The sequence below is a fragment of the Phoca vitulina genome, unplaced genomic scaffold, assembly GCF_004348235.1.
Source record: "Phoca vitulina isolate PV1807 unplaced genomic scaffold, GSC_HSeal_1.0 scaffold92, whole genome shotgun sequence".
Lineage (NCBI taxonomy): Eukaryota > Metazoa > Chordata > Mammalia > Carnivora > Phocidae > Phoca > Phoca vitulina.
The window spans coordinates 617,340-645,332 of record NW_022589795.1 but is presented as its reverse complement, the minus strand read 5'-3'; the positions used below and the strand labels follow the sequence as shown (position 1 = coordinate 645,332).

Sequence of the window (27,993 nt, the reverse complement as noted above, 5' to 3'; positions counted from 1 at the left end):
GAGTCCTGGGTCATCGAGTCCTCAACCCAATTCAGACTCTCCTGAACCTTACCGGAGACTCTCTAGGATTGGAAGTTGCTATGGCAACGAAGCTCTCACAATACTGAGGAGAACTCAGGCCTAGAGAGGAGTCACCCTCTTGTACCCCCCACTTCCGACCCACGGATAAAGTGGCGCCCCCTACGCACAGGAACCGTCCCTGGGCCCCCGCCCCGGCGCGGAGACCACCGTGGACCTCCGGGGGCGGGAGGCCGCTCTGGCCCCAAGCGGAGCCTCTCGCTGGTAGACGGGCCCGAGGGAGCCTCTCTGGGCGCAGCGCCGCTGAGCTGCTCGATGCTCCAGCCGGAAGTGCTCTTCACCGCCTGCCTCCCACCCGCCTCTCTGGTCCCGGCGGTAAGATGGCGGCTGCCGCGGAGTGCGATGTGGTAATGGCGGCGACCGAGCCAGAGCTGCACGACGACGAGGAAGCGAAGAGGTAACCGGGTAGCGGGGGAGTGGAAGGGGTGAGCTTCAGCTCCGTGACCCCGGGAAACCCGTCCCTGCCATGGTGCAGCCCCTGTTGAGGCGATGCCCCGCCCTCCGCGACCCCCCCCATCTGAGATAAGTCCCGATAGACCCCCTGAAGGGGCGCTCCCGGAGGTCGGCCCTCCCCTCCTGCTTCCGCCTGGCTGGGGAGCGGAGGCACAGCCTTGTTCTCCGGGCAGGAGAAACGTCGCCCTTATTGTAGAAGCCGGGTCTCTGAGGGGATCTCAGAGGTCTGTTATGGGGTGGGGGAGGCTGCGCGGCGACGATGACGACTTCCTTACATCGCCCCCGACTCCCCTTCTCTTGTTAACTTCTCTGCATTGTTGGCTATCAGCACTTTGCGTCTCCAGAGCCCTTGTTCTTCTCACCCTCGTTCCTCAGTAATGTACCCCGGCGACCACTAGCCTGGGTCCGAGTGTGTCTCCATTATTGACCTGGTGCCCCCTCCCCGTACCCCAGAAGTCGGAGATGAGAGGGGAAGAAGGAAGAGTGAGGGCCCTGTCTCATGCTCTACACGTCAAACTCCTGCCCCTCCGTCCTTCCGGAGGAAGATCCTCATTCTTCCCAGGACTGTTCTTAAGTTAAACAGCAGAGAGGAAGGCAACTGCTTGGGCGCTGTTGGCACTGCTGGGCAGCCGCAGTGGCTCGAGATTGCCAGTCTGGGCTAGCCAAGGGAGCTGCTGAGTGAGTGGTTTTCGAGAACACTCTGGATTCTGGCTACAGCTAAGGCAGGTTATTGGAAGTGGGTTGGAACGCAGTTGTGGGTAGTCATACTTGTCCTAATCCTGAAGGAGAATTATCGAAAAGGTTTCGGAAGCCCGGCTTCCGTTCCTTATCAACTGCAGATTAATTGGCTACAATTCCCTTAGTTTCCTTCCCTCATCTTCCATATCTTTGTACTAATCCCTGTATGGCTTCAGTCTGGCTTCATGAGATCTGAAACCAGGATTCTGAGAATTTTTTACTATCCAAATTAGAAATACAGGAGGTACTCACTGTGGCGGAATGAATAGTTAATCAAGCTTCAGGGTAATTTACTGCAGCCTGTGTCCCAAGATCTGTTGAGGACTGAGAGGCTTGACAAAGTGTGTAGTAAGTCCCCGGGATAATCAGAGAAGGCAGGATACCAGAGTCTAGTCTCTGTTCTTAGTTTTGAGTTTTCACATCATACCTAGTTCTCAGGTGGTTAGGATTAAGCATCATTAAGGAACTGCAAAGTGGGAAACAAAACTCCCCTCTCCCACCCCTCCCCCCAGCCCGGCACAGACAGAGCTTACATTAATTGCTAGGATTTACTTGGTATTGTAAAGAGTTGGGGGGGGGGGGGTTGTGTGCTCTAAATAGGAACTTGGGCTATATGTAGTAATTTGAAAAAACCTTCTCCTACTTAGTATAGATCTTTGTCCCTAATTGGGGTTTTACTTCAAAGCCCTCTATCTAAAGCAGGTCCTTCTTTAAACAAACAAACACGGCCTCATAAAATTATAGTAAATGAACCTGAAGGTATATTAAGAAATGCAAAATAGGTGATGCTGTAACATGACCACATCACACAAAAACATCATATTTGGTAGCAGTACAGCAGAATAGGGAGGGGTGTTGACTTAGGTTAACTGCCTTATTTCATGGAATTTAAGATGTCATTGATTGTAAAATGCACGGTTTTATCTACCACTGAAAAAAAATACTGTAAATTTAACTGAAAAAAATACATCCTTGCTAGACTTATATGTAATACATACTTATATAGATATTTAGTTACAATAAAACATAGATACTTAGTATATACCATTTATGTGAGCAAATCAAAAGGAAAATATAGTGAAATAAAATCCCAGTTTGACTTTCTGCCATGTAAGGCATCCTTAGGAGAGTAAACACTGGGCTCTGTTAGTAAGAAAAAGCCTTGTTTATGTATGGTTTTCCATTGCTGAAAATGGAGTGATGATGTAGAGGTTTTGGAGGAAGGTAATTTTACATTTTTCATGTATCCTGTAATCCTGTGTAGCCATAGCAGAGGGCAGGGATAGGGACGTCCCTTACAGATGCCCTTTAGTCATTTGGCCAAGTTTGTGTCTCTTGTTACAGTCCTACTACCAGTTCACTTGGGGACACTGGAGTTGATGGGTCTCTTGGGTAGTTTTTGTGAAGTCCAGCAAGGAGTCCTTCCTTCCTTGCTTCTTGGCTCAAGGGCATGCTGCTGCTGCTAAATTGTTACAGTCCCACAGGGGGCAAAGTGAGAAGAGCTTTCAAGAGTGGGGCCTCATGGTTGCAGCATTTTAAATGGCTGCATGTTTTATTTCATTAGCTTTCGTGTCTTTAGAGAGAAAAGAAATGGACTTCAGTTTCTTTTTTGTCTGTCACTCTGACAAAGTTCTTTTTCCCCCATAGCAGCTGAGAGGCTAAAATAAAAGATGTATTAGTTGGCACTCCAAAATAGATCAGGGTTCTGAATTTCTCTTTGCCCACCAGAACAGAGAAAGCTACTTGGGGAGCCAGAGAGCTAAATTTCAGAGGTTTTACCATTCAGCTAATTTAATTTCAAGCCTTACAGTTGCCTGGGAAGTTGCTGATTGCTTTATCTGATATATGAATACCTGTCTCAAGTGAAGGCTCTCTGGTCACATTTCCTGGGCTGGGGAGATGTCTGTAGGCAGTCTTTATTATGGTAAAATCGAAGGATTTCAAGTTTCTCATCAATAGAGGAAAAACTTCTTCTCAGCATGTATCCAGTGTGACTGGACAATAGGGTCTAAAGGAACCAATGGAAGCCGTAGATTTAGGAAATAGAACATCCTTATCTGATTCCTTGATCTGATAATCTGTGTATCTGTTTTCATGGTGGACTCAAGCAAGGACATTAGGTCCTTTCTCAGTACCCAGGTATCATAAACTCTGTAGAGTTTGCTTTTTATTTCTCTATTCATGTTGTTGGTGGGAAGCACTGAACCCTGAATCCATATCTCAGGGTCTGCTGCAGTTGCTATTTATTTATTTACTACATCTTCCTGGGACATTTTGGAGTTCATGGCCATAACTGAAGAGCTTGTGGGGATGCCTTCCCCAGCTCTTCTTCCTCTGTTTTAAATTCTTAGGCATTTGTCTCTCTAAACTTTCTCTTGAAGTTCCATGGTAGGCAGCTAGACATTTCAGTAAGCCCACAAGCTGAATGGGATATTATCTTTGACCTTAAATTCAAATCAATGAAAACACTGCTTTCAGCCTTCATTTTCATTTTGGTATACTTTTAAGTGTGGGATCAGAGGTGAAGAAATGGGAGGTGGGACAAATAAGTCATGGTTAAGGAAAGGATGAAGCTGGGAATACAGAATCCTGAATACCAGTATTGAACTTGATTAACTGGTTAATTGAACCTAATATTAATAAGTGGCAAAATTGTTAAATCAGGGGAGCCTGGCTGGCTCAGTTGATAGAGCATACAACTCTTGATCTTGGGGTTGTGAGTTCGAGCCCCAGGTTGGGTGTAGAGATTACTTAAAAATAAAATCTTTTAAAAAAAATTGTTAAATCATAACTGGAGTTAAGGTAGAGTACAGAGGAAGGGTGTCTCTGTCCTTGCTGCTTTAATTCAGGTCCATATACTAACCAGAACCAGAAACCAACCAAATTGAGCCAAGTTGAATGGCAGTTGCTCTAGTGTTTAGTCCATTCCCAACGACCAGAAATCTGATTGGCTTAAAACCCAGGCTCATTGAACATTCTAGCCAATCAGGGATGAGTGTAGTCATTGAAGCTAGTATTTTAAAAGTTTTTAAAAGCTGAGTACTGGGCACTTGCCTTTGCTTTTTTTCTCTAGGACTTTAGAAGATTGGAGAACAATGGTCAGCGGCTGCCTAGGTGCCTTGTGGTCTGATGCACAGTCCCTCTGAGAGCCCATTTCACCCTTATTCCACTAATGTTTGGTCCCTTTTCTCCAGTGCTGAGTGATGTGGAAGTTACTTAGAGGTCGTTCCAGGTATTCTTTTAAACTGTCTGAATTTCAGCAGTAAGAGCAGCAGTAAGAGCAGAACATCATACAAGTTATCCCAATGTCTGTTCATTTTATTGGATTGACAATTTTTTTTCTTCCCCGTATAAATCAAAATAGCAGTTCCTTTTTTATCCCACCATTGGCAGGGGTATGAGTGGTTGAGACTTTTGAGAATGAAAATATGAATATTTGACTTTCAGAGTCCAATTCTGACCCCTAATATTCTGTTGTCATATGACTTGAAGTTTTTGTGGGGAGACCAGATTGTCAGATAAGCAAAGTGTTAGCCATCTCTTCTGATTCTATTATTAAGCTTTTGGAGAGGGTGTGTGAGGCAGGCAACATTTTCTCTTATTCTCGGGGAGTTTCTGTCCTGAGAGTTCTTCCTCTGTCAGTTTGCTCTGAGATAGTCAACTACCTGTTAAAGTAAGGAACCAAGAGAACTTTATTATTTTTTGTGAGAACTTTAGAAGCCACATACCAGTTGACAATTTAGACTCCTCACTCTGGTTCCCACCTCCCCCCCGACCTCCCCAAAAAACTCAGAAAGCAGCCTTTTTCTTAATTATAGTTCCCTAGTTCTAGATTTTTGTTGGGTGCTAAAGTCCCGATGAGGGTAGTAGGAGATCTCACAGAATGGGGAACCAAGGGGTAGAAAATGGTGGGTTTTGGGGTATGTTATGAAAACAAGCCTCTGGCTAGCAGCTTTATGGTTGGGTCTCCTGTCCCCTGGAGTAAAGGTTAGTTAGGTAGATGCCACAGATTGTGACACCTCTCATTTAAGGAACTAGCATAAATTTATTGTGGTTGAGTCAGCTATTTCATGTGTATATCTTTCTGTGTGCAATAATAGGATTTCCGTCTGGGTCGATTGATTAGTTGGTTGCTTTTTCCCCTCACTGAATAAGAGATTGCCAATTCCAGTGTGTTGCCTAGTGTCCTTCCCTGCTCAAGCAGTAGAGAGTGCTGCTGCCTTGTGTAGACTGTATCTGTGACTCCACTTGGTCCTTCCTGGCTCTGCCTCTGTTGAGGCTTCCCCCTGAATGTCCAGAAAGAGAACTATTTGAACTGGTATGTTAATGAGTTTTCTTCATCTTCATCTCCTCCCCTCTTTTTGGGAGAAGAGTGGATATTTTAATTGTGCTTCAAAGTGAAAGCAGAAGCTGTTTATTCTAAAGCAAATTGGGTAAAGGAAGCTGGGTAGCCCATTTTTACCACCTGGTAGCAGTTGCAGAGCCCACCCTGTTTTCTCTGGACCGTTACGAAGCCTTTATTCACACCCAGCATAGAGCACCTTGCTTTCAGCAAGCACTGAATTCGTGGAATTGCTCCACTTACCTATATAAAATTTGTCATTTCATCCCTAGACTAGTTAGAAAAGAAAGAATAGTATGCGTTTAGTAAGATGGAATAAAAGGCTCCCGGGCTCCTTTTACTTTATTCTGTTATGGAGGTCAGGGAGAGTGCAACATGAAACAGGCCCTGTGACATGCCTTTGGGGACAAGAGGTCTCGGACTGTGGGAAGGAAGAAGGAATTTCTACTCTGAGACTGGCCAAGATCCCGTAAATTCTAAAGGGTGGAGGATGTTTCTAGATCAACGGGCAACTAGTAAACTTGACTGAATAAAAGAAATGAGTGCAACAATCACAGAGTGAAGGTGACATTTTGGAAGTAGTAAATATAGTAAGAATGCATAAAGGATATTTGACTCGGGCAGTATAAAGTATTATTGTTAATAGGTATTTTCTAAGAGTCTTCCTGCCAATAAAATAGTCTCCAAAAGCAAAGGCCCTGAAATACTCTTCTGCTCTAACAAAAGAAATCATCTTGTCCTGAGTTACGTTTTTAGCAGTTAGATTTTTCTTCCATATCAGGAGTAGCCGAATACATCAAGAAAATGCAAAAAAAGAGAAAAAAAGGAGATCTCATTCAAGCTTCTGCATCTCTTTTGATTTAAACTATTATTAATGGCTATTAGAAGAGCTGAACTTTATTAAAAATAGATTATTCTAGCCAAATACTTGAAATAAGTAAGAGCAGTCAGGTATGTTTTTGTCATACAAAAATCTAATCCACATTTCCTAGGTTGCAAATGTTATGGAATAGTGAACTGTGCTAGTCTTTTTTTTTTTTTTAAGATTTTATTTATTTATTTGATAGAGAGCACAAGCAGGGGGAGCAGCAGGCAGAGGGAGGGAGAAGCAGGCTCCCTGCTGAGAGGGAACACAATGCCAGGGGCTTGATCCAAGGACCCTGGAATCATGACCCGAGCCGAAGGCAGACGCTTAACTGACTGAGCCACCCAGGCACCCCGCTAGTCTTTGTTTTTATGCACAGAGGTAACTAAACCTTGAAGTGATATTGTACTAATACTGAAGCATCTCATCCTTATTTTAATAATTCACAAATACATGAAATGCGAAGCATTTCCAAAGTGAACTCAGTCATATTGAGGGCGTTTTAAAAACTGCCACCCAGTGAATCCTGCATTAATGAAAGCTGATGAGTAAAATTCTCTCTTTCATTGCTAAAAGATAGACTAGTTGGCCTAAGGCGAAGATACTGCTTTACCATTCAGCTTGGAAGTATTTAGAGAGAAAATGGAGATTTTTATAGGGCATCTAATTTGGGTCACGTTGCAATGTGAATTGCTGTGTTTTAATGAATGTTTAATTTAGCTGAGCTGTAAATGTGCAGAGTTGACTGGTGATCATAAGCCCAAGTTGTCTGAATTGATCACATGATGCTGAGCCCTGCTAAGACCTATGTGATACCAAATGATTCCCTTGGCACTTTTCATTGGAGTAATTAGCATCTGTGATGAATGAGTGCTACATTGGGGGAGAGAGAATATAACTGCATGATCAGAGGATATACAGATTTTTAACACATGTAGTGTAGAAGAGCAGGTGTCAGGCTGCAGTTTTCTGATTGATGAAGTTATTTCCAAAAAATAATTTTAAAATATCAAAGCGGACCAAGAGTGAAATGTAGTCTCCTTACCTGTGTCTGTCAGAGAGAAGGCCGTCTAGGCCCTCCAGCACTCATCCTGTTGTGGTGGGCCCTCCCCCTATACCTCCAAAGAGGATAGAAATTTTTGAAAATATTTCAGTAGCTCTTTCACAGGAATTTGTTGCTGGCTATTAAAGTGAAAGGACTGGTTTGGTGGAGGGTAGAGTCTTTCCCAGCATCTGCTGGCGAATCAGAGGTGAAGCTTATTCTGCTTAGAGATTGGGTGGGAAACTAGATAAATTAGTTTTAATCTAAAAACCTTAACGTTGGTTAACAGGATCTAGTGGGGAAAAAATCTGGGACTGTTAGAGTGAGGCAGCCTGTGCGGCTGCCTTGGGTACCTCACTGGCTCTTCCTTGTTGAAGGACTTGTGAGAGTATCGCCATAACCACCTCAGGAGGCCCAGATCTTCCCTCGGAATGCCTTGGCAAATCTGAAAAAGCACTAGAGATGTAGTGTAGCTATTAATAGCCCCAGCAGGTCAGTTATGGCCAAGTCTCTATTTTGATGTGGTATTATATTTCAGGGTTTAGTCTGAATTTTATTTTGTGGCCATAGAAAATAACCTGTAGTGTAATTTAGTCCACTTTGGACTCCTTTCCTCCTTTTGGTTCGTCTAGGTGGACCTAATTAATTCCAATCCTTCCTTTCTCAGTGCTGATGTGTTTTGGTAGGTACATGTTGTAACCTCACTTGGTTATCAAATCTGTTGACCCTGGCGATGAGTGGTGACAGATACCAGCACCACACTGCCCTCAATTCCCGTGTTAACCAGCTCTTCTCCTTCTTTTCCAGTCCCACGCCTTTGACATCTCATCCTTCAGTCCCTTTGCTGTAAGGGCAACTTGAACAAGCTTCAGCCCTTTCTCAGACTCCCAGGGCAGGACTTGAATGGATTTGACCCTGGAATTGTTCCTGATGCAGCCTTGTTCAGTTCTTGCTGCTGCCATGCTGGATTCCAAAGATCCACTTTTTCCTCGGCTGGTCTCACAGGGTCAGGCCCATTGGTTAAAGCTTGTCGCGTATTTGGTGGGGAGGTTCAAAATGAAGGAGGGACTCCACTTTGGGAGTTGGACCTGGAGGCAAAAAATAAGCATTCAGCCTAAAAGCACTAAGTGCCCATTGTTTAGGCAGCTGTTAATCAACCATGTTTCTATGAAAATAAGTCCTTTTCATGAGGCAATTGTGTGGGAATAGCTAATTCTGGCCTGATGCTGTGCAGTGTGAGGTTAAAAACATGGTAACTTGTCACAACACAATTCTTCTTGTTCTTTCTGCTGTGGGCTGCCTCTACATTACTCGCTTTGTTTGCTCTAGAATGGAATCTACTCACCATTTACTAAAATGAAATGCATTTCTTGGGGGAGGCAAAGTCCAGTTCACTAGGTCTTGCATCTTAAAGAGAAAGGAGCCCTGCTCTCTCTGTGACTAATTGTTAGGAAATGTCATTAGCTTGTTTAAATCCAGATTGTAGTTCTGGAGTTGGATTTTATACTCGGGGGCTATTTTATGTCTTAGTTTGAAGAAATTCACATTCATTGCCCATGTCTTGTTCCTGCAGGACAGATTAATTTTTAAAGTCTTAAGCAATAGATAGAGATGAGCATTGGAGAGAAAGCTTAGCATAGTAGACAGTGCATAAGCTTTGGAATCTGACAGGTGTGGCTTCACATCCTGACCTTGGGCCACTTTTTAATCTCTATCCCTTATTTTACTCCTCTGAGAAATGGGAATAATGAAACACCTGGTAGAAAGATAATGTATGGAAAGTACCAGGCTTCAGTAATTATTTCTGACTTTCCACAGAAATCATCCTTTGTGTTTTTATAGAAGCCAGTGCTGAAGTCCCTTGCATCCATGGAAGTTAGTGTTTCAGGAAAGAAAGGGCACCATTCTGTAGCTCTACAGGTTGCTTCACCTTTGACTAACAAGCTTTCTACTGCTAATATGGTGTCTGTCCAAGTGCCTGGACAACCTTTGGTTTTCCTCAAGGATTTGTGTATTTTTAGCCACTAGCCAACTGAAGAGAAGACTAGATCACAGTTGCATTGTGGGCCCAATGTTTCCTTTGAATTTACCACTCCATTTCTTCACAGCCGTTTGACTCAGCTTCTGACTTCCAGTGTTGGGGACGCCCTTTCTTCAGATCTCTTGGCATGTCTGCTCTTAAAGGATAGGCTCCTCATAGTTTTTATAGTGCCTTGCTTAATTCACATTTATAGGATGGTGTACATCATGTAGAAAGATTGCAGTTGGTCTTATAAATCTTGCAGTTGGGGGATCCTTCTTGAGGACTTTTAATAGCAGATGGCCTCTTTATAGCATCGTACCAGTTGGTGTAAATTATTCAAACAGATTTATGTCCATCACAGTTCAAATCTGTCAGCATTTATAGATCATTCCCATTTTCCTTCTCCTTTCTTCTAGCAGCCTTTTCATGTTAGTAGGGCTTGCCAGGACAGTGCTGGAGAAGAATGGAAAGGGAGATCGCCTCAATAAAAGGAGGGCGGCTTTGCCACTTTGTAGTTTAAAATACGTAAGTAAATAAATCAAATCTTCCCAATGCCGATGTCCATAGACTCAAGCTGTAAACTCCCATACCATCACTATGTTAAGAATTAGGTACTTTTGTCCCTACTTCCCTTGAACTGGATCCTTTTTTGGTTGTGTAGAGGACAGAAAAAGAAACAAAGATTCTTATAACAAAAGTGCTCAGATATTTCGTTATGTTGCAGGAATCATTTGGGTAAAGAATTATCTTTGTCACTCAAGTTGGTCATTAGAATGATTTGGGGTATCTTTGGTAGAGGTTACTAGTTTTTTACAACATTGTTGGTCATGTCTTATTCGATTCTAGTTCCTTGATCTGGAATATAATTCTCCTTACATAACATTGTTCCTTTCGGAAAGTACAATTTGTCTAATGGCACAGCTTCAAAAATGGATCTTGGAGTAGGGCAGAAATTCTGATATTATCCACTTGGTGGTTATACAAGATACTATAGAAATGGTAGCATAAGTACCCGCATAGATGTGATAGGCAGAGTACATCAGTAGGTGGGTACTTCTGAGAACATGGCACTGGCAGGCTGTACCTCATATGTTCCTGTTACCCAAGTTCTTGGTCTCTGCTGACACTCAACTCCGTCCTCCATCTTAAAACACCAATATGCTATGTGTTTAACTCCTTTGCCACCTGCTTTTGCTCTGCTTGTCCTTTCAGTGACAAATGCATGAGCCACTTTTCAAGAGAATAAATCATTAGAACTCTAGGGATGTGACCCCTTTCATATTAAGAAATCGTTGCCCCTGAATGGAGTGATCTGTAACTGATTTTTTTTTTTTTAAAGATTTTATTTGTTAGAGGGAGAGCACAAGCAGGGGGAACAGCAGAGGGAGAGGGAGAAGCAGACTCCCCGCTGAGCAGGGAGCCCGATGCGGGGCTCGATCCCAGGGCCCTGGGATCATGACCTGAGCCGAAGGCAGACGCTTAACGACTGAGCCACCCAGGCTCCCCTGTAACTGATTTTTTATGTTTGCTGAAGAGGCAGCAGTTGTGACACAGGGGAAAGGAAATAAACATGAAAATTCAGGGGCACTTGGCTGGCTCAGTTGGAGGAACATGCAGCTCTTGATCTTGGGGTCATGAGTTTGAGTCCCATGTTGCGTGTAGAGATTACTTAATAAATAAATAAACTTAAAAAATTTCAGTCTCTGTGAGAGGATGTCTAAATTTGCTTGTTGTATGGGATATGACTATTGGCAGGAATAACGAGGAAAGGCAGGCCACATGAGAGAGGTTTTCTTGATTTAGTTTGAATGTATCTAAGTGACAAAAATAGCATCGAACAAATCTATAAATTCCTTCAAGTATTGCACTAACTTTCAGCTCAATATACCCGGGGCTCTAGACCAAAGATTGCTCCCATGAGATTACAGAGGTTATTCCCTGTGTATAATATGCTCCTCTTTCTCTTTCCTTTTCAGGGAAGCAGAGTCTTTCAAGGAACAAGGAAACGCCTACTATGCCAAGAAAGATTACAATGAAGCTTATAACTATTATACAAAAGCCATAGGTGAGAAGGACCTTAACTGCTTATGTTGGAAGATAAATTTGCTCAATATAAGTACTGTTATATGTAGCGGCTCTTGAAAAAGTAGCCTTTGGCTTAGTGGGTTCATAACTTACTATGCAAACTCTTTCGGACTTAATTGGCTTATGAGGGATGACTTATAAATGGGTAGTTCTTCATTTGACAAAGGCAATTCCAGAAATTCTAGATATGGCAAAAAGATAACCCACCTAAATGCATCTCAGCCATTTCCAGTTCACTTAACCATGTTAGAAAATGGCCCTTGTATGGGGCACCTGGGTGGCTCAGTTGTTAAGCGTCTGCCTTCGGCTCAGGTCATGATCCTCAGGGTCCTGGGATCGAGCCCCGCCTCGGGCTCCCTGCTCTGCCGGAAGCCTGCTTCTCCCTCTCCCACTCCCCCTGCGTGTGTTCCCGTTCTCACTGTGTCTCTCTCTGTCAAATAAATAAATAAATAAAATCTTAAAAAAAAAGAAAAGAAAATGGCTCTTATAGATATTAATTATCAAGTCTTAACAACTTCCATGCTCCATCTGCCAGCATATTTTAATCCCATGTCAGCATATTTCTCACTTAACTTGCTTACAGGCTCTCGACCCCTAATTCAACAAATGCAAATTCATTTTCATTTCTTATTATATATAATACAATTCATTAAGAAGATGAATATGCTGACCCCTCCCCTTTAAAGAATAATCAGTGCACTTTAAAGCTATTATAAATTATTTTTAAGTAACTTTTATTTTTTTAATAGGTCATACCATTGCTGCTGTCGGTAGTCAAAAATTTGGCCATGGCCTTTTAAAGAGAGTATGTCAGCATTCCTATTATAGTTTGATTGCCTTGATGTAGTTCTGAGGGGAGAGGGCCCCTGAGTTTTTGAAGCAGTGACCCGTGCTAAGCTTTATTTTATTTTCTTCTGCCCTTCCTGTAGATATGTGTCCTAAAAATGCTAGCTATTATGGGAATCGAGCAGCTACTTTGATGATGCTCGGAAAGTTCCGGGAAGCTCTTGGAGATGCACAACAGTCAGTGAGGTTGGATGACAGTTTCGTCCGGGTACGTAATGCGACCATCTGGGGAGGACCAGTTGCTGCAGTTGCTTTCCTTTAGCCCAGGGCTTCTCAGTCTTGACACTGTAGACATTTGGGACCAGATAATTCTTTGTTGTGGAGGGCTGTCTTGTTCATTGTATGATGTTTAGCAGCATCTCTTTAACCACTAGGTATAAGTAGCACCCCTCCCTCCCCGGCTGTGACAACCACACAGGTCTCCAACATTGCTAACCGCCCCATGGAGGGCGGAATCTCCCCTGGGTGAGAACCACTGCTCTGGCTGCTTTCATCCCATGTTGGGTTTTGTGTGGGTATTTGTTCCTGCTGTTGATTGCTCTCTGCTTGGCCAATCATGCTCCTTTTCTTCGCTCTTTGCATTTCTTCTAGGGACATCTACGAGAGGGAAAATGCCACCTATCTCTAGGGAATGCCATGGCAGCATGTCGTAGTTTCCAGAGAGCCCTAGAACTGGATCACAAAAATGCTCAGGCACAACAGGAGGTATGGTTCTGATCTTGTCCATATGGAAAGAGACACTGTGGTATAGTGACCTGAAAGTCAGAACTGAGAGCTACCAAAAAAAAAATAAAAAGAACTGAGAGCTAGTCTCACTTCTGCCATCGCCACATCTGGGTAACTGTAGGCAAGTCTCATAGTCTGTCCGAGCCTCAGTTTCTTATATGTAGACAGTTTTGAATATGATTTATAGCTTTAGAAATCTGTGAAATGGAGGGTTTCTGAGATGGCTGAGGAGCCGGCAGATGCTGCAAGGAACTGATTTGAGTGAGGTTAAAGAATTTGAGTAAATTCAAGTCCTGATTAAATCAGTAGCAGCTAAAATGTGTTTTAGTTCCATCTCCATTTATACCCAGTTTACTCCTGGATGCGTTTTAGTGAGAATCTGGAAGCTTCTGCTCAACCTCTGATGATGCTGTGCCTTTAATTTATGTCTATCAAGGCACGACTCTGGTGTTCCTGACTTGAAGTTCAAACTCAGGTTGCAGGTAGGGCTTTAGCCTGCCTTTTAGGAGTCTTGGCTGCATCTTCACCAACTTGATTTGTGAGAAGTCTGTGGTTCTGATTTTCTTGAACTCATAATTCATCAAAGCCTTGATTTTTGTGGTTGTTGAATCTACAACTTCATTAAAACTTTCCCTATCTGATTTTCTGGCGTAGTTCAAGAATGCTAATGCAGTCATAGAATATGAGAAAATAGCAGAAACGGATTTTGAGAAGCGGGATTTTCGGAAGGTAAAGTACAACTATGGGGAAATCTCATCTACCCTTTATCACAAGGCCACGCGCGCGCACGTGTAATATGATACAGAAGGGGTGTGTGTGTGTGTGTGTGTGTGTGTGTGTGTGTGTGTAGTATGGTACAGAAGATCCAGAATAATAAATTACCACTTCAGTTTGACTTTGCCTTTTTCTTTTCTTTCTTTTTTTTTAAAGACTATTTTTTTTAAGAATAGGTTCACAGCAAAATTGAGAGGAAGGTACAGAGAGTTCTCGTATTCCCCTGCCCCCACACACGCATAGCCTCCCCCATTATCAACATTCCCCACCAGAGGCACATTTTTTTTTTTTCAGATTTTATTTATTTATTTGAGAGAGAGAGCATGAGCAGGAGGAAAGGGCAGAGGGAGAGGGAGAAGCAGACCTCTGAGCAGGGAGCCCGATGTGGAATTTGAACCCAGGACCCTGGGATCATGACCTGAGCTGAAGGCAGATGCTTAACTGACTGAGCCACCCGGGCGTCCCCAGAGGCACATATGTTACAGTCACTTTTTTTTTTTTAATTTTATTTTATTATGTTAATCACTATACCTTACATTGTTAGTTTTTGACAGTCATGTTTTTGACAGTTATGAATAGAGCTGCTATAAACATCTGTGTGCAGGTTTTTGTGTGGACATAAGTTTTCACCTCTTTTGGGTAAATACCAAGAAGTGCAGTTCCTGGATTGTGTGGTAAAAGTATGTTAAGTTTTGCAAGAAACTACCAAAATGGCCATACCATTTTTGCATTCCCACCAGCAATGAATGAGAGTTCCTGTTACTCCACATCATCATCAGCATCTAAAAAATTTTTTTGCCAAGGTATTTACTTTCTTAATTCTATTTGGCTTTATGATAAAAAGCAATGTGACTTTACTTGAATTTGTTCCTGCTTTTGATACAAGATAGTATCCTACGAGTGTGCTGGCTAATAGAGGGAATACTAGTTGGAATTAAATATTAGGTTTGGATATTGGTTTAATTTGAATAATGAGAGCTAGCTTTGACCCTGCTTTATGTGAACCAGATGCGGGTCTAAATAAAAAATAGAGGCTCCTTTTAGGTTTTTGGCCAGTGTATGTAACCTGTCATCACTACAGTTTTGATGTTAGGCCTTGCTGTGAAAGCACACTACTCTCCTTGATGGAGCTGTGTGATAGTCCATGAAAATGCAACAGAGGGGTTGACCTATCTGAAAACATGAGAAAGGTGTAAAAGTTCTAGATACCTTTCTAGATTTTGTTTATAGTGGTTATGTCTCATCTGTATAATTCCTAATTCCCTGGTTTAGATGATATTTGGAAGTAGCTTTCATTAGAGTTTCAAAAGGGAGGTGATTAGCCTCCTAAAAAGGTAAAAACCACGGATTAGGGTCAATTTTCAGGATCACTTAAAAGAGGTTTGTATCATCCAAGGAATAGAGTTGTTACTTCATATGTGGGAATTTGCTCAGTGCTTTCTATAGAATGTACTCAGTAAACATTTGATAAAAGGGTACAACTAAGAATTATTCTTAATTATTCTTAAGTCGCAAACTGTGCAGGTCTTTTATTTGGTAATAAATATTTCTGATTAGCTTATGCAGAGTCTCAGCATTAACTTATTAGCATCCCTCTTCTGTCTATTGGTTTTAATAACCATAGTGTCTTTGTACTGTGATTCATAAGTTTTTTTGGGTGTGTGTGTGTGTGTGTGTGTGTGTGTGTGTGTGTGTTTTCCTTCTGTCATGTTTTCTGAGGTTTGCATAGGCAAAAGCTTTGTCTCAAAAGGCAATCTTTTGAGTTTCTTTTCTCTCTTGCCCACTCTGGAGCCAGAATCCCCAGTTTGTGACAGAATCCTCTGTTTGTGACATCCCAGCCCCCCCACTGTAGCTCATGGTGATGTCACAAATGAAGAATTATGATCCTGGCAGGGGAAACAGATGAACTTGGAAGAAACAAAGATCTTCTTTGCCTGCAGCTGTCCCTAGTCATGGGGAGTGGGGGGTGGGAAGTGAAGCACTAAGCCTTCAGCTGACACGCCACTGACCCGATGAGCAGAACCATCTCCATACAGAACGTTGCGAAGGCAACAGGGTGTGGCTGCTTACATCTGACTGCTCCCCCCCCCCCGCCATTCTCTTTCTATTTAAGGGGGAAAAATTAGCACCATGACTCTATCTTACATGATACCTGAATTTTCATAGAATTCTTAGAACTTCTAGGATAGTAACCTGTGCCCTGAAAGAGAGTCCTTCCCACCACTGCTCTGTGAACACTGCAGTCTTCCAGTGGAGCAGCTCTTGGTGTTTCCCTACTTCTGCATATTTTCAAATTTAAATTTTTGAATAGGTGCTATTCATTGTTCAAAAGTTAGAAGTATTGGTTGGTGGGGGGGGGGGAAGCTAAAAATATAAACAGATACTCAGTGATAGGTATTCCCCCAAACTTCTGTCTACCTAGTTCTCACCCCCTGAAGTAATCTCTAGTCGTGTTTCTTCTGTTCCCTTCCAGTCTGGTTGTACGTATATAAGCAAATAGAAATATAGAGTCCTGATTTTCTTTTTTTTACATGAAAGGTCGTATGCTTTTCACTATTCTGTGCCTTGCTTTTTTTCACTTAGTGGACCTTGGAAGTCTTTCTGTACTAATACATGGAAAGTTGCTTCATTCTGTTTTAGAGCCACACGGTATTCCATTACATGAATGTCCAACCAGTTGCCTTTTGCTGAAATTTGACCTATTATTGCTTTTGAGTTTTCAGACTTCATTTCTTCCTGATCCCCATGGCCAGATTCTTAGACCGAATGGGTGTCTCTTAATTCCACATTGCTCCTTTGGGTCATTTATCCTTGACAAGGATATGATTCAGCAAGGATCTCCCAGGAATAGCAGCTAAACCAAAAATGAAGGCCTCAGAGAACAAACTTCTGAAAAGAGAAAATAGGAATATATGGAGAGGCTTTATCAAACTGAAAGACAATCTCAGCGTGTGTGTATATGTGTGTGTGAGAGAGAGAGAGAGAAACTTGCCTTTTGGTTTATATATTAACATGTTAAGTATAGTAATCTGATATAGTCTATTTAGGACCATTTAAACCAACCATTTTACTGATATATTGCTACTAAAATAGAAGCGGAGGGGCGCCTGGTTGGCTCAGTCAGGCAGCCAACACTTGATTTCGGCTCAGGTCATGATCTCAGTGTCCTGGGATTGAGCCCAGTGTCGGGCTCCATGCTCAGCGGGGAGTCTGTTTGAGGATTCTTTCTGCCTCTGTTCCTCTCCCTGCTCGCACTCCCCAAAATAAATAATAAATAAATCTTTTAAAAAATAAATAAAAATAAAATAGAAGTGGAAGGGTGGCCACTAGGGTACTTAGTGAGATGTGAGGCTCATGGCACAGGAAGGAGGGAACTGTAAGCAATTTTAATGATACAGGGAGCGACGATTCTGTGTCAGGTTATTTTCGGTATCCTTGTCTTACGTAATAGGCTAAGCATGGTGAGTTATACAGAGTAGCAAATAACTGTATTTCTGCAGTAGAAGGATGTGAATTTTGATCCCAGTCACTGTGAAGGCAGCTTAGCATGGTGATTAAAGTAACAGGCTCTGGAGCTGTAGTGTCTGAGACTGAATCCCATTTCTGTCACTTACTAGCTTTGGTGACCTTGAACACATTCCTTAATCTCTGTGCTTTAGTTTAGCTTCTCATTAATAAAATAAGGTACTTCATAAAATTATTTTATAAAATTATGAGCATTAAATGGGTCAGTATATAAAGTACTTAAATGTTTGCTGTTGTCATGTCATCATCATCTGGATCAATTGCTCTCCTTGATTCAGTGGTTTAATCAAATGAACCAGGTATGTTCCTAAGCTCTGATACTACTTTCCTTTTAATCTGTTGCCTGTGGCCAGACATTTATAAATGAAGATATTTCTAGAGTCCAGAATGAAGAGCCTTATTTGCTTTCTTCTCCCCATAGGTGGTTTTCTGCATGGACCGTGCCCTAGAATTTGCCCCTGCCTGTCATCGCTTCAAAATCCTCAAAGCAGAATGTTTAGCAATGCTAGGTCGTTACCCGGAAGCACAGTCTGTGGCCAGGTATGAAGTCAGGCCAGTTCTGCACTGAAATGTCCCACCACTGGACAGGTGCCGCCTGGCAGCTGTCTCTAGCAGGCGCTCCCATATGTCCTGTAGGTAGACCAGGTAGAGCTGATCAGACCTTCCTGGGACTTAAAGCCAAAATTAGACCGGATTTGAAAACCTACCAGATATATAGAAGTATGGTAGGTACTTCAGCTGTATGTCGAAGAACAGATGTGTGAGGTGGTTTTTTTGTTTTTGTTTTTTTGTTTTTTATTTTAATGTCATTTTCTTCCTACACCACAGGTTTGTGAGCCCTGTAAAGGGCCAGGTAGTAAATATTTTAGGCTTTGTAGGTCATAGAATCTCTGTCGTAATTATTCACTTCTGGCACTGTAGTGCAGAAGCAGCCATCGATAATAGATAAGCGGATGATGTGGCTAGATTTCAGTACAATTTAATTTCTATAAACAGTGACAGGCAGGATTTGGCCCTGTGGGCTGTAGTTTGTCAATCTCTGTTCAAATAAAGACTGAGACACATGAAGTGTATTAAAGGTAAATACAGGTGGTTTATTTGGGGAAGGTATGGGAAGAGCTCATTGGGATCTATCTACCTTTGGATACTTTCTATACTAGACACACGGTCAAGAGAAAAACTGGTGATAGTAATCACAAATGATAGTAATGGTGGGGAGATCCAAACCACGGCTGAATGTGCCCCTTTCCGGCTATTGCAGTGACATTTTACGAATGGATTCTACCAATGCGGATGCTCTGTATGTACGAGGTCTTTGCCTTTATTATGAAGATTGTATTGAGAAGGCGGTTCAGTTTTTTGTACAGGCTCTCAGGATGGCTCCTGACCATGAGAAGGCCTGCATTGCTTGCAGAGTAAGTTCTAGGCCCCAGATCTGAGGAGGAACAAAAGCTACCTTTTTGAGCCTTTAAGAGAGTCAAGAGTGGAAGGTTCAAGGTTCACATGAAATGTGATAGCTCCTTTTCCCACCTTGCCAGGATGCTTGGTCCTTTCATTAGAAATTATTTCAGAAGTATTTTTATTTGTCTAAAGGTAAATGTGATCATACAGGGTCAGATCTTTCTAATACCTAAGTGTTTTTTTCTTTTTTTCTTCCTTCAGTGAAGAAAAAATAGTAATGCTTATCCTAGGGAGTGGAGGTAAACCCTGGGTAAACAAGTCTCATTGGTATTCTGTTGTAAATCTTGGTTCCCCTGTCCACTCTGTAGGAAGCATCAGTGAGCAACAAATAGCCCAGGTGGCGGGGGCAGGGGAGAGGGTGGGTGGTGGTGGTCAGGGGCAGTGTGATGCTAAACACCTGGGATCTGAGAAATTGAAAATAGACTTGGGCCTCTCTGTACAGTGGTCTGAGGTTTCCTGGATGTTAACTAACCTCCCCTTCCTTTTTCCTGTAGAATGCCAAAGCACTGAAAGCAAAGAAAGAAGATGGGAATAAAGCATTTAAAGAAGGAAATTACAAGCTAGCCTATGAACTGTACACAGAAGCCCTGGGGATAGATCCTAACAATATAAAAACAAATGCTAAACTCTACTGTAATCGGGGCACGGTTAATTCCAAGGTAAGCACTCGGTCTGGGTCTCGGGGCCTGTGGAGATATGTTTAAGGGACATCAAAGAGGTCTTGGGGATTCTGTCTAATGAGGGCAGGCCAGATGAAAGGAGAAAAGGTGATTTTGGTGGAAGGCTCAGCTTGTTAGGAACTTCCTTCTGAGAGGCAGGCTTTTACCTTTTCTGTGGAATTGAAGGGCACTTGAGGGACAGTTTGGAAGGCTGTTCCTACCTGTTCTTCCTCACGTTCCCTTTCCTCCACTAAAAGAATACCTAGAGGCTCTGGGATAATTTTTTAAGCAAATATTATTGCTGCTTTTGGCCTAAGCAAGTGATTCTTTCTTTCTTAGGAGTGATTTGGAGGAAAGTAGAGTATGAGGCAGGCTTAGTTTTTTTGTCCAGCATAAGTGATGGTCACCGCGCTTGGCTGGAAACGGCCTGCGGGCCCACTGTAGTCCTGCGTGTACCGTAAGAAACAGCAGCAGAGTCCTTGCTCTTACAGTGTTCCAGTGATCAGAAATCAGAGCAGTTCTTAACCCTCTCATTGGCCTTTGGGAGAATGGAGGGCAGGAACCACCCTTCCTATTCCCATATCCTGTTTGGGCACTACCCCGGGAACAGCAGAGGTGGTTTATCCCTGCACGTGAGTGTGCCTGGCTTCCATCCCGTAGAAGAGAAACCAGTTTCAAATCTGGTGTCCTTAGCTCTCTGAGACACTGGCTTTCTCAGTGACCGAGAGTGAGTGTGACAGTTCGGGGGGCCAGCATGACTGATCCTCTTAGAATTTTGAAGCCATGCTCACAGCCTCTGGGTTCCCTCGGTCTGCAGAGATGTGAAGTATGACTGCTCTCTCTCTCCCGAAGCTTAGGAAACTAGATGATGCAATAGAAGACTGCACGAGTGCAGTGAAGCTCGATGCCACTTATATAAAAGCCTACTTGAGAAGAGCTCAGTGGTGAGTGCCTCCGGCGGGCGAGGGGAAGCGAGGGTTGCTGCTGGCCTGCCAGGGGAATTGCATTGTGGATGCTGAAGCAGACCCAGGGATGTTGTGAGGTCATTTGGTCCTTCCCCCTGCCTCTAGGTGGGATTGTTCCAGCCCTAGACTATCTTTATAGACCTCCAGCGGAGGAGATTGCACAAGCTCCCTCAGTCTCCCATGCCTGTGTCTTACGCCCCTCACGGTCAGTAAGTTTCCTCTGATGCCTGACCCAAATTCCTTTTGTTAAAGTTTAAATCCATTTCCTTTGGAGATTGTATTTTGTGTTGTACACTTTTGCTCTAACTTGGCACAGTGCTTGGCACACAGTAGGTGCTCACTCAATAAATGTTTTGTGGAATGAATGTATGGTGCTTGGAAGAGGAAGAAATAAAGTATCTCTTGGAGACGGTTGAGTCCTGTTTGTTCTGGGTTAGGGAAGACAGTCTCGGTTGGAAGGGATTTAATCTGGCTCAGCCTCCCAGCAGTATAAGGAAGCCCCTTTTGAAATACTCCATGGGACTCTGTGATTTATGAGCCAGGAGATGCCTACCTAGATCTAGTGCCCAGACTTGCCGTCAGAGTCCGGGCACTCCCCAGCTTGCTTGTCCATGCAGACTCTGTGCTGCAGGCAGGAACCGCAGCAAGGGCTAAGAGACTCCCACAAATCCATCTCTTCGTATTTCAGATTATTTCCCCGACAGAAAAACACATCCTACCTTTAAAGTTCCAAAGGAACACCTGTTTGTTGTGTACTAATCCTCTAACATTCATGCCATTTCTTGTCACGAAATGTCGGACCCAGAGGACTGGTGATGTTACTGACGTCTGAGGAGCCCGTCATTCTTTAAGCTCCTCAGTGTCATCAGTGGTGCGGGGCGTGGCCTGCCTCCCGTTTAGTTTTCCCCAAATTATCCGCATTTTTAAAAATAGGAAAATTGCTACTGTGTGTTTTTTTTAAGTGGTTTTCTAAGTGGATGAGTAAGTCTGTCAAACAGAAACATGCACAGAATTGTATTATAGACTCTGTGAGACCAGGTGTCAATCATCTCTTGTTTGCAAACCACTGGCAAACATGGAAGCTTTGGAAGACAACACATATCCTCTGACCCAGCTAATGACTCATTTTAACAGATACAGAATGCTATATGCAAGTTTACTGTGGTGTTATCTGTAATAGCCAGCAAAGAGAATCCCCTAAGTGTCTAGTGGGGCCGAGGTGGCTAGGTACATGACATGTCAACTCAGTGGACACTCTGCAGTGTTTGAACAGGAATGGGGAGAGAAGAGAAAATTCTTGGCTTGTTAGGGGGATAATTAAATCTTTGTAAGTATTCAATAAGGAAAAATCAAATGGCTTTAATCAGACAACTCCTTATTTTTGTGGTAGAAACAGAACTGTCCTCTGAGTGGCTCTGCCTTTGAGATCCCACCACAGGGGACAGCATGCACTTTTGGGTACAGTTGGCCAAAATTTGGCCAATGATCCCCTCAGGTAGCCGGGATTGACATGAAGTAGTGGAGAGTAGTTCAGGCCAAAGCCTAAGAGGGGCTTTGCTGCCCCAATCGGTCTCAACTTACCCTTGAAGTTGGGGAGACGGCCAGATCTTTGCTACATCTCCTGTCATGGGCTGGAGTTTCCCATTTTCCCTGAGGCTCTACTACTCTACTTTTTCTTCAACTTTAAAAAAATACCTTCTTAATAGACATATAGTTGGCGTACAGTGTTAAATTGTTTCAGGTGTACAACACAGAAAAAAATTTAAATGTGAAGATATCCCTGAATTTTAAAAACACGTTAAGTAAAAATGCAAATCACTATAATAAGTTTGTTTAATACGTTCCAAAAGGGCATGGAAAGTTCATTAAGGTTGCTTATCTGTCCCATCATTCTGCACCTGGGCTGTCCCCTTATTATTGTTCTTCATCCTGTAAATGGGTTCTCTGAGCTCCTGGTAGCATTTGTGCCCTGTGTGTGCAGGGTACTGGCTTTTCTCACCATTTTTTTATTAAAGTTGTAAATTAAGATGTTGCTGGAAAATCAAAGATGCTTCAGAAGTTGGGCTTCCGTCTTGCCAGCCACATCAGTAGCTGTGGCCTCTCGGCCCGGCAGAGCTCTGATGTTTGCAGACACGGGTTGGTGTGGGGGCAGGGTAGTAAATTTGGTCTCTGTTGTGCAGTGGCTGGCTGTGGTGCACCCCGCTGAGGCGGTCTGTCTCTGGAGCTTCTACCACAGTCCGTTTACGTGGTAGGCCATCTTGGCGCCAGTGATCTTATCAGGACATGGAAATTACCACTTTGCTTCTGTGGAAGAGAAGGTCTTAAAAGGTCCGGCACTCAGCCTGGCAAGCTTGTTTCTCCCTATCTGGGCCAGCCCCCTGCCCTTTTCTCCTGCATTACTGAAACAGAAGCAAGTCTGTGTTTAGAGTCTCCTTTTCTCTCGCTTACCTACATCTCTCAGATTGATTAGTCTTACTGGAAGCATTTGCCAGCAGCCACCACCTTGAACTTGATCCTTCTAGTGGCTCACTAATCCCACTTCTACTCTGGATTGGAGCTGGCCCTGCATGTTTATGGCACTACAGGTTTCCAAGCTTTTCCATATCCATGGCTCTCACTTGATAATTTTTCTTTTGCATTTCAATCCCAAGTAAGCGTTCAAGTAGGTGCGCTCACATTGCCTTTCCTAAGGCAATCCAGATGCCTCTCGGGGGCTCTGTGACATCAGAAGGAACCTTCTCCCGTTGGTTGCTTTCTGCTCAGAGCAGAGTCTCACTTTGCTGGTTGGGTGCAAGTGGCATGAGATCTCTCTCTTTTTACTTGAGGAACTGGTAGTTTTAATTTTTCACGGCTAGCTTAAGGACTCCTGTTTCATGAAGCATTTCGACCAAAAGTGTGTGTCTCTTGCTTGAGCTGTGCCCCTTCTGCAGCAGTGATACCGGAGGCCATTTCTACTTATGTTGCTGTACCACCCTGTATTTCCTTCTCAGTTACATGGACACAGAACAGTATGAAGAAGCAGTGCGGGACTATGAAAAAGTATATCAGACGGAGAAAACAAAAGGTAAAGGGGTCTGAGAACATGTTTCTCAGGGAACTGTGAGGTCTTACTCTTAGGCCCTTAAAACTGGACATGGGATTGTTTGATTCAGGGATCAGGGATATACCTGGAGCCTATTTGCCAGCCAGGAAGAAGTGAACAGAGATGCCAAGTGCAGGATAAGGCACTTCTTTTCTGCCCCTAAATCCTGTCACTTTCACTTCCTTTTCTGTGTAATTAGGCTGATGTGAGGAACCAAAGTATGAGTAGATTTTTTTTTAATCTTCAGAAGAAAACACCATAGGGTGCCTGGGTGGCTCAGTTGGTTAAGCGACTGCCTTCGGCTCAGGTCATGATTCCTGGAGTCCCTGGATCGAGTCCCGCATCAGGCTCCCTGCTCGGCGGGGAGTCTGCTTCTCCCTCTGACCCTCCCCCCTCTCATGTGCTCTCTCTCTCATTCTCTCTCAAATAAATAAATAAAATCTTAAAAAAAAAAAAAAAAGAAGAAGAAGAAAACACCATAAACGCGCCTGGTATGGTTAACAAGGCTTCTGACTGTAAGGCATCTATCTGGGTTAGGACCCGGTAAAGGAAACCAGAGTCAGATTTGTCCATTGACTTTAGCTGTCTCCTTCTAGAACACAAACAGCTCCTAAAAAATGCACAGCTGGAACTGAAGAAGAGTAAGAGGAAAGATTACTACAAAATTCTGGGAGTGGACAAGAATGCCTCTGAGGACGAGATCAAGAAAGCTTACCGGAAACGGGCCTTGATGCATCATCCAGGTAGAGTGGGTACAGGGAGGGGACTTGGGAAGAATGAACCAGGCCGGCCGTGCCAAACTGGGCCAGAATGAAAGTTTCTGGCTCTTTAGCTGGGAATGAGCTATTGCTAAGTTCCCTACCCTCCAAACTTTGGAAGTACCAGATTCTAAAATCAGACATAAAGTGGTCTCTGTCTTAAACTTTGTTTTCTTGTGATTCTGAGTTTTTCCCCTACTTCTCCCTTCAGATCGGCACAGTGGAGCCAGTGCCGAAGTTCAGAAGGAGGAGGAGAAAAAGTTCAAGGAAGTTGGAGAAGCTTTTACCATCCTCTCTGATCCCAAGAAAAAGACTCGCTACGACAGCGGACAGGACCTGGATGAGGAGGGCATGAATATGGGTGGTGAGTTGGTTGGGGCAGCTTGGGATGAACCTGACAGCTGTGGATTGTTAGAATTTTTCTGAAGACACTCCAAAGGGGAGTCTGCGTAACAGCCAGTGAAGCATAGTGATGTGTAAGGCCCACCCTGGATAAATACCTGTAATGTGTGAGGCACTGTGATGGGCACTGGAAATAACAGATAAATCAAACAGGTTCCCTGAGCTCTGAGAACCCAGTCTTGGGCTTTGCAAACTGACCCACAGGCCACATCTGACCCCTGACCCTTGGATGTGGAGTCCCAACAAGGACAGTCAGGGTCGCAGGTGCTCAGGATGCAGAGTGGGTACTTAGACAGTGAGCAATAGCAAGGGAAGGCTTGGAAATGCAGAAATAATACCTTCGGGGAGCTGCGAGGGGCTGAGTGGGGGAGGATAGAGGGTGCTTGAGGCAGGGGAGGGTGAGACATGAAGCCCCAAAGTAGCTGGGTCCCCCCTCAGAAGGCCTTGGTGGCCGGAGTAGAGAATACGGGCTTTTTCCTATTGGCTGGAAGTTTTCTCCGCCTGCAGAGTGTATGCTGACTGATATTTACGTGTGTCACCCATTCCCCGCAGGCTTCACGAAGTTCAGTTTCCCCAAAAGACTTAAAGCGTAGCTGTCAGTGTCGCTGCTCGCCATGAGCTCGGTTGGAGATGAGAAAGGCCAGGAACTCTGCACACTTCTCAGACCATTGTCTCTAATACCAGCCCTCTCTCCTCCATTAAGAAAATCTTGGAATTTAAAATAGGATTGATGATGTTACCTAGATAATCCTTATCTCTGGTTCGGGGTTTGTGTGTGTGTGTGCGCACGCTTTAAAAACTTAGGTTTACTAATAGTAAACGTTGCTCTGCCCAGCTGTTGGGAGGAGCAACGAGCAGTCAAAAGCTATTGGAGGGTTCTTTTTTTTTTTTTTTTAAGATTTTATTTATTTATTTGAGAGAGAGAGAATGAGAGAGACAGCACATGAGAGGGGGGAGGGTCAGAGGGAGAAGCAGACTCCCTGCCGAGCAGGGAGCCCGATGTGGGACTCGATCCAGGGACTCCAGGATCATGACCTGAGCCGAAGGCAGTCGCTCAACCAACTGAGCCACCCAGGCGCCCCTATTGGAGGGTTCTAAGTAGAGGAGCTCCCAACCAGAGTTGAGCTCCAGAAGTATATGTGCGATGGCAATGAGGATGTGGTTTGGTGCAGTGAAGTGGGGGTGAGAGATGGCGGAAGGCATGATGGGTAGGAAAGGATCAGAGGGCACGGTGGGAGATGTAGCAGGAGGTGGTTGCTGATGTGTTGGAAGAAGGGAAGGACGAAGCTGAGTGGCTTTGGATGGCTGACTCAGAGCCAGTCACTAAACTAGGGGACCCAAGATGAGCAGGTACACAGGCAAGGAAGAATTTGCTTTTGGACACAGTGTGCCTGTTGGATCAGCTGGCGGAGACAAATCCTCTGTGGAGCTTAGCAAGTCAGGTGGGCATCGGGGCAGCAGACCTGTGGTCTGATGATAAGGCCGCAGCACTGGAGTCAGGCAGAAGCTGGATTGTTCGGTTCTGCTGCCATCACTTGATCTTGAGCAGGTTACTTGAGCTCCCTACTTAGGTGGTGTTGAGTATAAATTGGGGGTGATGTAAGGTGTGCAGAGTACCCAGCACAATGATTGGCACCTAGTAGGTGCTTAATAAACCATGACTTTTTTTTCCCCCCCCACCTACAGTCTAGACAGAGCACGGAATCAAATGAATACAGTAAACCTTAGATCTTATTCCTAGATTTAGTGTTGCTAGCGTTGAAGTGCTAGATTTTCTCCCTCTCAGTAGCAGCCCCAGCATTATAGGGAGACGGCGTGGGCGAGTCTTGTAAGTGCAATTGGCTTCCCAGTTGTTGAGAAGAAGGTCCGGCAAAGTGGGCTGAGGCAGAGACAGCTTTCCTTCGGGACTGGCTGGGAAGGAGGAGCGTGTCCTACGAGTGGGATGAACAGCGATTGGCATGGGGAGTCCGTGAGGTTTTGGGAAGGTGGTAAGGGATGCGGCTGGGAAAGCTTTGGGGACCCGTTCTCAGCGTTGTCATAAGTTCCTCTTCAGACATGTCTAACTTTTTCCACTTTTTGTCCCTGTCCTGTTTCTTGTTCTGCTGCACAGATTTTGACGCAAACAATATCTTCAAGGCATTCTTTGGCGGTCCTGGGGGCTTCAGCTTTGAAGGTGAGTAAGCCTCCTGCTCTCGGGAGTTCCCAGATCACAGGCTCATAATGCGACTCCCCACTTAGGTAGCTCTTTGTCAGAGGGGCCCAGGAGTGGAGGCGGCAGAAGGCCCAGCTGGCAGGATACAGATCCACTCAGGTGCTGCAGGGAGGCTCCTGGGCGCACCATGCCTTGGGACCGTTAGTCCACACTGGGGAGGTGTCTCTAAGCTGTCTCGTGCTGGGGCTTCTCCGCAAGAGTGAGGCTAAGAAGCTACACACACAGCTGCTCACATGCTCCCCTGAGGCCCCAGGGCCTAGGCTGTTGATGCTCTGGGCGGTTTTTCTGTTTGAGTTCGAAGCAGCCCTTGAAGACTTTCCTGTGATCGGCAGAGTGATCTTCCCACCGAGAGCCAACTAACAAGCCCTTCTTTTGCCTTACAGCATCTGGTCCAGGGAATTTCTTTTTTCAATTTGGCTAATGAAAGGAAACCATCCAGAACCCAGAAAGTGCAGACTTGCTCAGTGTAACCTTGAACGTGGGCACAGTTCACCTCCTCCCTTCATCTCGTCTCCCCATCCTTAGAGCAGTTTCGTTTTCTTAGTTGGATACCCTGTGTCTGTGTGAGTGGGGGGAAAGGAAAGGGAGCCAGCACCGGAGACTGCGGGGAGGGGAGGGAGGCGGGGGGTGGACAGGGAGGCAGCTTGTGAATTTTTGTTTTACTGTTTAACTTTATTAAAAAAGAAAAAAAATTAAGAGAATAAAATGTTTTGACCCTTTCTGGCACTTTGCTCTGGCAGCTGCTTTGTGTCACTCCAGAGTTGGTAGGCCAGAGCGGAGTCCTCAGCATGGAGCTGGTACGGACGTGGATTGTAGGCCGAGCACCTGCCCATAAGGGGTGTGGGCACCCAGGGCCTGATGGCAGGGGGATGCTGTCCACCTCTCCCAAACCTGTTCAGCCTGTGAGTGCTGGGCAGGCCTGAGTATGCTGTTGGGCCCCGCCTGATGCCAGTCACG

At 44.3% G+C, this 27,993-nt stretch overlaps 1 protein-coding gene across 3 annotated transcripts; it reads left to right on the top strand.

Moving 5' to 3' along the window:
- The first annotated feature begins 218 nt into the window (after window positions 1–218).
- On the top strand, window positions 219–27,825 carry DNAJC7 (DnaJ heat shock protein family (Hsp40) member C7). Of its 3 annotated transcripts, XM_032396433.1 has the most exons (14): window positions 220–475; window positions 11,518–11,606; window positions 12,556–12,680; window positions 13,064–13,177; window positions 13,853–13,927; window positions 17,919–18,037; window positions 18,759–18,912; window positions 19,453–19,617; window positions 20,470–20,561; window positions 23,573–23,646; window positions 24,261–24,407; window positions 24,634–24,786; window positions 26,935–26,997; window positions 27,420–27,825. In XM_032396433.1, the coding sequence occupies exons 1-14, from the start codon at window positions 399–401 to the stop codon at window positions 27,455–27,457; spliced, it is 1,485 nt and encodes a 494-aa protein (XP_032252324.1). In that variant the 5' UTR covers window positions 220–398; the 3' UTR covers window positions 27,458–27,825. The 3 variants fall into 3 exon arrangements, with proteins under 3 accessions (XP_032252325.1, XP_032252324.1, XP_032252326.1); XM_032396434.1 differs by lacking the exon at window positions 13,853–13,927 and having other exon boundaries at window positions 219–475; XM_032396435.1 differs by lacking the exon at window positions 11,518–11,606 and having other exon boundaries at window positions 389–475.
- Window positions 27,826–27,993: the final 168 nt, after the last annotated feature.